Below are 11,609 nucleotides of genomic sequence, written 5' to 3'. Positions count from 1 at the left end.
GAACCTATGAGCTCAGGCAATCTATCTGTGTCAGCCTCCCAGAGTGCTAGGATTACAGGCATGAGTCAGGGCACCTGGCTACCGAAGGGTTTTTCCAGAATGCCTTCTTCACTTAAAGGAATGTGACCATGAGCCTTTATAGACTTTCTCACTGGTGACTCCATCATTGCTTAGCACGTCAGGATTCTATCAGCCAGGTTATTCTCTTCTACACGTATATTTCTTCTATTTGGGAGCTCTTCTTCAGTGCTTTTATTCTCTAGCAACATGTAAAGAATGTTTATGCTTATAATAACCTTAATACTTAGTATGACACTAATATGTGCCCATAAGACAGACTGAGCATTATTCACTTACCCCAAACAAGGTATCCTTTAGAGAATTACAAGTTGTTCAACACATACTGCCTAGAGGACAGCCCAAAGATTCTGATCAACTTATCTGTATAACACCTCTGTTCCACTTGAATGCAATGTTCTTTCACCAACCCTATAAAGTCTGCATATATTCACTGAAGAATAGTGAGTAAAATACGAAACTAGGAATATGTCCCCTTGAGGTTGGCACAGTGCAAAGGAATGAAGAAAGTAGAGAGGAATAGGAAGTTTGTATTAAATTCTAATACCTTGGGCAAGAATTTATACAATCTCATACAACAGGGAGTTTTATGCAAAGTATAGAACCTCTACTGTTTTGGGTTTTTTTTGAGACAGAGCCTCAAGCTACCCGCCTGGGTAGAGTGCTGTGGCATCTTAGCTCACAGCAACCTCCAACTCCTGGGCTTAAGCGAGTCTCCTGCCTCAGCCTCCCAAGTAGCTGGGACCACAGGCGCCCACCACAACACCGGGCTATTTTTTGGTTGTAGCCATCATTGTTGTTTGGTGGGCCTGGGCTGGATTAGAACCCACCAGCTTAGGTGTATGTAGCTGGCACCTTAGCCACTTGAGCCACAGGTGTCGAGCCAGAGAACCTCTATTGTTGACCACGTTCCAACATTAACCACCTCCCTTAAGTTGACCTAATTTTCATAGACCAGACTTGTACCACATGTACATAATCAGTACAAGAGGCCTAGTTCCTGATGTAGACCACCTCTCTATGTCAACCAGTTTGTTATAGCCCCTTGGGCGGTCAACTTATACAAGTTCTACTATACTTAAAGCAAAGTACACAGTTTCATGATGTACCCCTAAAGAGGATAAAAAAATAGTTCTGAAAAAGCTACTACATGTGACAAATGTTGTACAACTTTTAAAGATAAAGTTGAGATACTACAACTCTAAAAATCTTACCCTGGCCAGTGGCTCACACATGCAATCCTAGCACTCTAGGAGGCCAAGACAGGTAGACTGCTTGAGCTCAGGAGTTGGTGACCACCTGAGAAAGAGCGGGACATTGTCTCTACTAAAAACAGAAAAATTATTGTTGTACTAGCAACTTGGGAGGCTAAGGGAAAAGGAACACTTCAGTCCAAGAGTTTGTGGTTATGAGCTATGATTCTGCCATGGCATTCAACCCAAGGTGACAGAGTAAGACTGTCTCAAAAATAAATAAAAATAAAATAAAAACCTTATCCTATGTTTTATCAAAAAATGGCATCCTATAGCAAGGCTAACAATTTAGTGAAAGTAGAAAGAAATAAGGCTTACAAAACAAAAAAATTTTGAATATAGATTTAAAAGAAAACTTAATCTACTTCATGATCCCTTAGGTTAACTATAAAATTTTTACTTCTTTTTTGTTTTGACATTTGAAAATTATGAAAGCTGGTAGTTTTGTCTTCTATTACTGAAATAATTTATTTATCACTACAGATGGTGTTAATATAATGCATAAAGAATATCACTGAGAATCTTAAATATAACTCTTGAGACCTCCCCTCATTCTACGTGTGTGTAAATGCATAATCTATTATACAAAGAAAAATGCCACATAAATCATCATGATACTCTAAAAGAAAATTTAAGAAAAAACAAAAAGTGTTGTCTTTTAAACTTCAATATTATAGTAATTCTCAGAAGTAACAATCTATGTAGAATCTGTATTAATGTGTAGCATTTAAAAATAATGGACTTTGGAGTAAAAGAGAACTAGACTTAAGTCTATAACTCTTGCTGTGCAGCCTTGGGAAAACTACTTAATATACCTGGGGTTCAGTTTCTTCAGCTATAAAATGAGATTTACTACTACCTCATAGAGGTGCAGCCAGGACAAAAGAAGATAATACATGGAAAACTAAGTGCCTCATGCAAAAAAGCAGAATAATCATTAGCTAATGTTATTATGAATACTATTAATATAGTTGTCCAAGATACATATCTGATGATGTGATTACATTACAGATTTTTTTCTATTTACCTACCCTGACAGAATGTGCAAATCTTTTCTTTGGTATGAGAAAAAAAAATGGGTGTGAATGGAAGTTTTTCTCATTTCATCCATTTTACAAACTTAAGTGATTTATGAAGATAAACAAAAAATTTACATTTTAAGGATATTTTTGTATTTGTCACAAAGATTATCAATGTCTTTACATGAAATAGTATCTACATAATACAGTCTTACTGAACTATTTAACAATGTTTACACACAATACATAAGTACTTTTGAAACTATGAAGTTCTTTGATAACTGCAATATCATTTTCAAACAAGCAGAGTATAATCTCAAATAGTATATTATTCAGATTTTGTTTTTAAAAAGAGATAAACCTATAAGAGATCACTCCAATTTAACTGTACATTAATTATTTGTAGCAAAACCCAATCCCTAATAAACATTTCAGCAAATGGATGGCTCTTCTACTGCCTGGGCACCCTCTGTGACAGCTTTGACACACTTGGCCATTGTCTGGGAGGCTCTGCTAATGGCATCTGAAAGATATTAAGAAAATGTGCATTTTGATAATATACCTCTTTTAAAAAAAGCACAGCAAAACTTTAATGTTGCACACATTTTTTTGAGGGGGGAGGAAGACTGTAAGGTTCTGTGCAATTATATGTAGCCAACAAATTCCAAAGATAAGCCCCTTCCTGGCTAATGGCTTTTAATGATTACCCCCTAGGAATAATTAAATAATCACAGAACAGTTAGATGACACACCAGTATGCAACCAGTAAAAAATTATAGGAAAGGCTGGACACAGTGGCTCATGCCTATAATCCCAGCACATGGGAGGCTGAGGCAGGTGGATTGCCTGAGCTCATAGGTTTGAGACTAGCCTGAGCCAGAGGGAGACCCTGTCACTAAAAATAGTCAGGCGTTGTGGTAGGCACCTGTAGTCCCAGCTACTTGGAAGGCTGATGCAAGAGGATCACTTGAACCCAAGAGTTTGAGGTTGCTGTGAGCTAAGATGCCACAGCACTCCATCAAGGGTGACTAAGCGAGACTCTGTCTCAAAAACAAAAACAAAAACAAAAAACCACCATACATACATATATATATGTGTGTGTGTGTATATGAAAGTAGCCAAGTATAATGGCTCAAGCTTGCAATTTTTTTTTTTTAAGACAGTCTCACTATGTTGTCCTCAGTAGAGTGCCATGGTGTCACAGTTCACAGCAACCTCAAACTCCTGGGCTTAAGCAATTCTCTTCCCTCAGCCTCCCAAGTAACTGGATTAGAGGTGCCCGACACAACGCCTGGCTATCAAACCTGCAATTCAACACTCTGGAAGGCCAAGGTGGTAGGACTGGTTGAGGCTAGGAGTCAAAGACCAGCCTAGGCAACATAGAAAGTAAGATCTCTGGCTTAGTGCCCATAGCTGAGTGGTTAGGGTACCAGCCACATACAATGGGGCTGGAGGTTTTGAACCCGGCCAGGGCCTGCTAAACAACAATGACAACTACAACAAAAAAAAATAGCCAGGTATTCTTTTCTTTTCCGACAAAAACACCAAATGGCGGATGACGCAGGTGCAGCGGGAGGGCCTGGAGGCCCTGGGGGCCCTGGAATGGGAGGCCGTGGTGGTTTCCGTGGAGGCTTCGGCAGCGGCATTCGAGGCCGGGGTCGCGGCCGTGGTCGTGGTCGGGGCCGAGAAAAAAAAAAAAAATAGCCAGGTATTGTGGTGGGCATCTATAATCCTAGCTACTTGGGAGGCTGAGGCAAGAGAGTTGCTTAAGCCCAAGAGTTTGAGGTTGCTGTGAGCTGTGACACCACAGCCCTCTACAGAAGGCAACATAGTGAGATTCTGTCTCAAAAAAAAAAAAAAGAGGCTCAGGGCCTGTAGCTCAAGTGGCTAAGGCATCAGCCACATACACCAGAGCTGGAAGGTTCAAATCCAGCCTGGGCCCACCAAACAACAACAACTACAAACAAAAAATAGCTGGGTGTTGTGGTGGGCGCCTGTAGCCCCAGCTACTTGGGAGGCTGAGGCAAGAGCCTTGCTTAAGCCTAGGAATTGGAAGTTGCTGTGAGTTGTGATGCCACGGCCCTCTACCCAGGGCAAGAGCTTGAGGTTCTGTCTCAAAAAAAAAGAAAAAAGAAAAAACCTTAGCTGGGCATGAGTCTGATGGTATGTGCCTGAAGTCCTACCTACTAAGGAAGCTGAGGCAGGAGAATTGCCTAAGCCTAGGAGTTCAAGGCTATAATGAACTATGATCATGCACTGTGCATCAATTGGGGCAAGATGCTGTCTTTAAAAACGTAAGTATAATAATAATTAACTTTTTTTTTTTTCGTGACATAATCTCACTCTGTTGCCCAGGCTAGAGTGCCATGGAGTCAGCTTAGATCAGAGCAACCCCAAATTCCTGGGTTCAAACAATCCTCTTGCCTCAGCCTCCCAAGTAGCTGGGACTACAGCTACTATTATTTCTCACCCACCTATTACTTCTATTTTTAGTACAGACAGGGTCTCACACTTGCTCAGGCTGGTCTCGAACTCCTGAGCTCAAGGGATCCTCCTGCCTCAGCCTCCTAAAGTGCTAGGATTACAGGCATTAGCCTGGTTATAATTTTAAAAATTTTATATTTAAAGTCTAAAACTTTGCTTATATTTCAAAAACAAAAAACTTTAACATATAATCAGAAAATACAATTACATTAGTCCCAAAGTTTCCTTTGAAGGTTAACAATGCCAAATACTACCAATCACAGGTTGAAATTATAATCCTAAATGAAGCAATTTGATTCCTTTTCACCTTTCACTTTTGGCAGAGTTATGCTGGCAGTTAACATACCTGTCATGTAGAAGTCTTTTATGGTTAGCTGAGGTGGAACAAGTGGGTCAGCAAGAAGTTGCTGGTTCACTAGCTGCACATAAAAGTAGACCAATAATAGTATTAAAAACTAGTACTGTTATACCAGTAGATAACATCATTATGAAAAGTACACATAGCCAAGCTTTTACCTTGGACAGTTCATTTGCCTGCTGAAAGTAGTTAGCCCCTTCAACATCATCATATCGAACAAGATTAGGAGAGACTTCCTCCAATCTGTTCCTCACTTGATCCAGAGTATCATATGGAAGAGTTATACCTGCAATCTGTAATATACCAGGTATTAAAAAGACATACCAGGTATGTCTCAAAAAATGACATGAAGCTATAATATCTTAAAATGTCAAATAATATATAATTGTAACCATGGTGAAATAATGTAATACTACTGAAAAATCTACTGCTGTCCATTGGCAGTCACGTGTTCATTACGGATGTAGGTAAGTGGGAAACACAATATCAAAAACTCAAATTCATGGCTTGGTGTTTGCAGCACAGTGGTTATGGCACCAGCTACATGCACCAAAGCTGGCAGGGTTGAACCTGGCCCAGGCCAGCTTAAACAACAATGACAATTGCAACAAAAAAATAGCTAGGTGTTGTGGTGGGCACCTGTAGTTTCAGATACTTGGGAGGATGAGGCAAGAGAAATGCTTAAGCCCAAGAGTCAGAGATTACAATGAGCTGTGATACCATGGTACTCTACCCAGGGCGACATAATGAGACTCTGTCTCAAAAAAAAAAGTAACAATTTCAAATCTGTATTTCTGTACCCTCAATGAATCCCAAACAAACAAACAAACAAATCTGGGGCGGCACCTGTGGCTCAGTGGGTAGGGCGCCAGCCCCATAAACAGCCCCATATACCGAGGGTGACAGGTTTGAACCCGGCACGGGCCAAACTGCAACAAGAAAACAGCCGGGACATTGTGGCGGGCACCTGTAGTCCCAGCTACTTGGGAGGCTGAGGCAAAAGAATCACCTAAACCCAAGAGCTGGAGGTTGCTGTGAGCTGTGATGCCACAGCTCTACCAAGGGTGACAAAGTCAGACTCTGTCTCTTAAAAAAAATCTGTATTTTGTAAATACATTTTTCGTATAGAAAATATGTAAATCATCTCTGCATTTCGGACTGTCAATTCTTCTTGACCTTGAAACTCATTCCAACAAGCTAACATGCTAAATGTCCCTTTAAGCAGCATTATTAAGAAATGCTTCAAAAATAATACCTCAGAAAGGGCTCTTATAATTTTCCAATCTTCTCTTGCCAAGCCAGGAGGTGTCACTGCTACTTTAGTCTGCTGAGCTCTGCCCTCCATATTGACATAAGTAGCAGATTTCTCTGTGTAAGCAGCTCCTGGGAAGATGACATCAGCTATGGGAGCTCCAACGTCACCATGATGTCCTGTAAGAAGATGAAAAACAGCAAACAACATTTTAGTAAAAAACTGATTTGCTACTATACATGAAAATGGTATAAATCCTTTTAAATCCCTTTTTTTTAATTGCAGAAGTATTTTTAGCACACCCAGGCTGGGCTCAAACCCGCTAGCCTTGGTGTATGTGGCTGGCGCTCTACTCCTACTCACTCAGCTATAGCTGCTGAGCCAGCAGAAGTATTTTTAAAATTAAAATAATATAGTAGAGAAGAAATAAAAATTAAAGCCAATCTCACACCCAATTCAACTTTCTTTCCAAGTAAAATTACCATTAAAGCATCTGGTATGTATTCTCGGAGACTATTTTATGCAAATATGTATAATGTTAATACACAGATATTTAATGGGCACCTAAGTATACTGATGCTTACAAAATGGAAACGGTCACAAAGTGGAAATGCTCAGATGTACCAGTTAGTGAAAACTGGCAAAGTAGACTGCAATGGAGGAGGAACACAAAGTACAGAAGAGAACATGAACAATAATAATACTGGAAAATGCATAAACAGAAAATGATAGGCGAAGCACAGTGGCTCATGCTTGTAATCTTGGCATTTGGGGATGCTGAGGCAAGAGGATTGCTGGAGGCCACGAGATTGAGGCTGCAGAAAGCCACTGCCTTCCAGCTAGTATGCACAACACAGCAAGACTCCATCTCAAAAAAAAAAAAAAGAAAAGAGACAGAGAGAACGGAAATTGATTGAAAATACTATTCTGTAAGACTCACTCATTAACAGTTCAACAAGACTGGTAAGCTCAAAAAGAAACTTGACCTTTAGGAATAGACCTGAGTTAAGTAAAAGAAAGTTAGAGAATAATATAATACATGTAAAGTTTGATCTCGGCTCGGCACCTGTAGCAGTGGTTACAGCGCCAGCTACATACACCGAGGGTGGTGGGTTCAGACCCAGCCCCGGTCAACTAAACAACTGCAACAACAATAACAAAAAAAAAGCCAGGTGTTGTGGCAGGCGCCTGTAGTCCCAGCTACTTGGGAGGCTGAGGCAAGAGAATAGCTTAAGCCCAAGAGTTTGAGGTTGCTGTGAACTATGATGCCATAGCACTCTACTGAGGGCCACAAAATAAGACTGTCTCAAAAAAAAATAAATAAATAAGAGTTTGATCTCATTTGTGTATATGGTTGTTTACATACAGGAAGATGTGTCTAGTGTGCATATAAAAACCATTACCAATGATTATCTCTGAAAGGACTAGGAACAGGATTTTAGTTGATAACATTTTGGTTTAACTTTATCAAACTAAAGATAAAAAATATTGCACAATGTTTTTATATGCCATTGCAATACAAAGCCTAATTTGAGTATATGGTGTGCATGTGTAAAATGAAGCAGTTATGCAATACTTTTCTCCATGAACATCAGAAATACCCTTCACTCCATCTATTCCAGGGAAACTTGATTACAGTAATTCTAGCACTCTGGGAGGCCCAGGTGGGTGAATAGCTTGAGTTCACAAGTTTGAGACAAGCCTGAGCCAGGACAAGACCCGTCTCTATTAAAAATAGGAAAACTGGAGGCGCTTGTAACTCAGTGGGTAGGGTGCTGGCCACATACACTCACCCAGGTTGGCGAGTTCAAACCTGGCCCAGGCCAGCTAAACATCAAAGACCACTGCAATATAAAAACACCCAAGCATTGTGGCAGGCGCCTAGCTACTTGGGAGGCTGAGGCAAAGAGAATTGCTTAAGCCCAAGCGTTTGAGATTGCTGTGAGCTGTTGAAGCCATGGCAGTCTACCGAAGGTGACATAGTGAAACTGTCTCAAAAAAGAAAAAAAAAATTGAGGCAAGATGATTGCTTGAGCCCAAGAGTTGGAGGTTGCCGTGAGCTATGACATTACAGCACTCTACCTAGAGCAACAGCTTGAGACTCTGTCTCAAAAAAAAAAAAAAAAAAAAAATAGAAAAACTGAGGCAAGATGATTGCTTGAGCCCAAGAGTTGGAGGTTGCCGCGAGCTATGACATTACAGCACTCTACCTAGAGCAACAGCTTGAGACTCTGTCTAAAAAAAAAAAAAAAAAAAAAATAGAAAAACTGAGGCAAGATGATTGCTCGAGCCCAAGAGTTGGAGGTTGCCGCGAACCATGACACCATAGCACTACCCAGAGCAACAGCTTGAGACTCTGTCTCAAAAAAAAAAAGAAAAAAAGAAAGAAACTTGATTTACATTTATAATGAGTGAAAATTCAAGCAAATGAACCAAACCCAGAGTTTGGTTTACAGAAGCTGAGCCTTTTCATACTATTTATATAAAACTGCTTTCCCTCTGGCTCAGCACCTGCGGCACAGTGGTTACAGTGCCACCCACATTGAGGCACTGAGGCTGGTGGGTTTGAACCCAGCCCAGGCCTGCTAGACAACAGTGACAACTTCAACAACAAATAGCCAGGCATTGTGGCAGGTGACTGTAGTTCCAGCTACTTGGCAAGAGAATCACTTAAGTCTAAGAGTTTGAGGTTGCTGTGAGCTGTGATACCATACTCTATCGAGGATTACATACTAAGACTCTGTCTCAAAAATAAGGCTCGATATCTGTGGCTCAAAAAACGGCAAAGGCGCCATGCACATACACCTGAGCTGGTGGGTTCAAATCCAGCCTGGGCCCGCCAAACAAAGATGGCTGCAACTGAAAAATAGCCGGGCATTGTGGCAGGCGGCTGTGGTCTCAGCTACTTGGGAGGTGGAGGCAGGAGAATTGCTTGAGCCCAGGAGTTGGAGGTTGCTGTGAGCTATGATGCTACAGCACTCTACCCAGGGTGACAGCTAGGGGCTCTGTCACAAAAAAAATAAAATAAAATAAAGTGCTTTCCCTTGATTTTTATAAGTGTTTAATATTCTTTGAAAAATTGACTTTTAATGTTTATTATGCTATTTCATAGGTTAGACTATAATTTAACCATTCTATTATAGGGAATTTAGGTTGCTTCTAATTCTCCTGAAGGTTATTTTTTGGGGGGACAGGATCTCTGCTAACTAGAATGCAGTGGTGTCATCATAGCTCACTACAATCTCAAATTCCTGGGCTCAAATAATCCTCCTGCCTCAGCTTTCTGAGTAGCAAGGACTTTAAGTATGTACCACCACACCCAGCCAGTTTTTCTGCTTTTTTGTAGAGATGAGTCTTGCTATATTGCTCAGGTTGCAGGCAGTAATTTCTTTCTTTTTTTTGAGACAGTCTCACTTTGACACCCTCGGTAGAGTATCGTGGCATCACAGTTCACAGTAACCTCAGACTCCTGGGTTTAAACAATTCTCTTGCCTCAGCCTCTTGAGTAGCTGGGTCTACAGGTGTTCACCACAATGCCCGGCTATTTTTAGAGATGGGGATCTCGCTCTTGAGCAGACTGTTTTTGAACCTGTAAGCTTTAGCAATCCACCCTTCTCAGCCTCCTAGAGTGCTAGGATTACAGGCATGAGCCACAGTGCCCAGCTGTAGGCAATCATTCTTTTTTTTTTTTTTTTTTTTTTTTTTTTTGAGACAGAGCCTCAAGCTGTCCCCCTGGGTAGAGTGCCGTGGCATTACAGCTCACAGCAACCTCCAACTCCTGGGCTCAAGCGAGTCTCCTGCCTCCACCTCTCAAGTAGCTGGGACCACAGGCGCCCGCCACAACGCCCGGCTATTTTTTGTTTGCAGCCGTCATTGTTGTTTGGCGGGTCCGGGCTGGGGATTCGAACCCGCCACCTTAGGTGTATGCGGCTGGCGCCTTAGCCAGTTGAGCTATAGGCACCGAGCCCAGCAATCATTCTTAATAGCAGTATCAATTATGTAACTAGTAACATTTATAGTTTGGTTTAAACAACCTGGTGGCTGTGGGGGGAGGCCAAATACACAAATGAAAAATACCCAGTCCATAAATACACTGCCAATGGTTTCTATTTATTATTATTATTATTATTTGAGATAGAGTCTCAAGCTGTCACCTTGGGTAGAGTGTCATGGCATCACAGCTCACAACAACCTCAAACTCCTAGACTTAAGCAATTCTCTTGCCTCAGCCTCCCAAGTAGCTGGGACTACAGGTGCCCACCACAACGCCTGGCTATTATTTTTTTTATTGTTGTTGTCATTGTTGTTTAGCAGGCCCAGGTCGGGTTTGAACCTGCCAGCCTGGGTGTATGTTGCCGGCACCCTAACTACTAAGCTACGGGCGCCACTCCAAATGGTTTCTAATATACATAATCACAGGTGATACCTTGATAAATAATAAAACAATCCTTTGGCAAATCCTGTCGTGTGATACAACCTCCATCTGCTCCTAGGAGAAACAGTACTTTAGGCGGGTTCTTGCGAATTGCTTCCACCCCTGCTTTATAGCCAAGGTCCAAAGCAGCTACTTGATTCGCAACCCTGTAAAACAATTATGAATTTTAGCATAACAGCCATATTTTCAGTATAAAAAAATTAAATGTTTATTACTCTAAAATTCTTAGAATAATGTCTAATCTCTTTTTCATTCATGCTGTCAAAGAATCTTTTCCACTTAAAATAGATGTCAAAACCAGAAAAACAAGTCTTTTATTGCTTTGAGAATGGCAAACAGATATAAGATGCTTAAGACACTGTGTCTTTTCATGAGGTAATATTCAATAATTTTAGAAACTTTATGCCAACTGTAATTGCCTTAAATTTGACTCTTATTCAGTATATTAAGACACAAAACACATACTCATTGGAGAAAAGTCACGATTTCAAAACCAAACAGGAGAAATTTAAACTCATACAATTGTAATTCAGAAAAAAATCAGAATTAATACACTGGTATAGGCCCTTATAAAATTTTTCTATAAATATGCATTACTACTCTTACAAGAGGTAAGTAATATTTTAAAAAGGAGGTCTGGCTCGGCGCCTATAGCTCAACCAGCTATGGCGCCAGCCACGTACACCTAAGGTGGCGGGTTCGAATCCCCAGCCCGGACCCGCCAAACAAC

General features: G+C 40.8%; 1 protein-coding gene across 2 annotated transcripts in view; it reads right to left on the bottom strand.

The window, feature by feature from the left end:
• Window positions 1-2,604: 2,604 nt before the first annotated feature.
• Window positions 2,605-11,609, bottom strand: part of NDUFS1 (NADH:ubiquinone oxidoreductase core subunit S1) — a 38,878-nt gene continuing 29,873 nt past the window's right edge. The window contains exons 15-19 of one of the 2 annotated variants that reach the window (XM_003785005.2): window positions 10,871-11,025; window positions 6,448-6,623; window positions 5,351-5,485; window positions 5,181-5,253; window positions 2,605-2,873 (exon numbers count right to left, since the gene is read on the bottom strand). In XM_003785005.2, coding sequence (XP_003785053.1) covers window positions 2,782-2,873; window positions 5,181-5,253; window positions 5,351-5,485; window positions 6,448-6,623; window positions 10,871-11,025 — 631 coding nt within the window. In that variant the 3' untranslated portion in view covers window positions 2,605-2,781. The remainder of the gene's footprint in view (window positions 2,874-5,180; window positions 5,254-5,350; window positions 5,486-6,447; window positions 6,624-10,870; window positions 11,026-11,609) is intronic. The other variant, XM_023510433.1, reaches the window with a different exon arrangement.

The sequence above is a fragment of the Otolemur garnettii genome, unplaced genomic scaffold, assembly GCF_000181295.1.
Source record: "Otolemur garnettii isolate 467f Iridium unplaced genomic scaffold, OtoGar3 scaffold00013, whole genome shotgun sequence".
Taxonomy (NCBI): domain Eukaryota; kingdom Metazoa; phylum Chordata; class Mammalia; order Primates; family Galagidae; genus Otolemur; species Otolemur garnettii.
The sequence above is the reverse complement of the archived record's forward strand: the minus strand, read 5'-3'. Positions and strand labels throughout refer to the sequence as shown.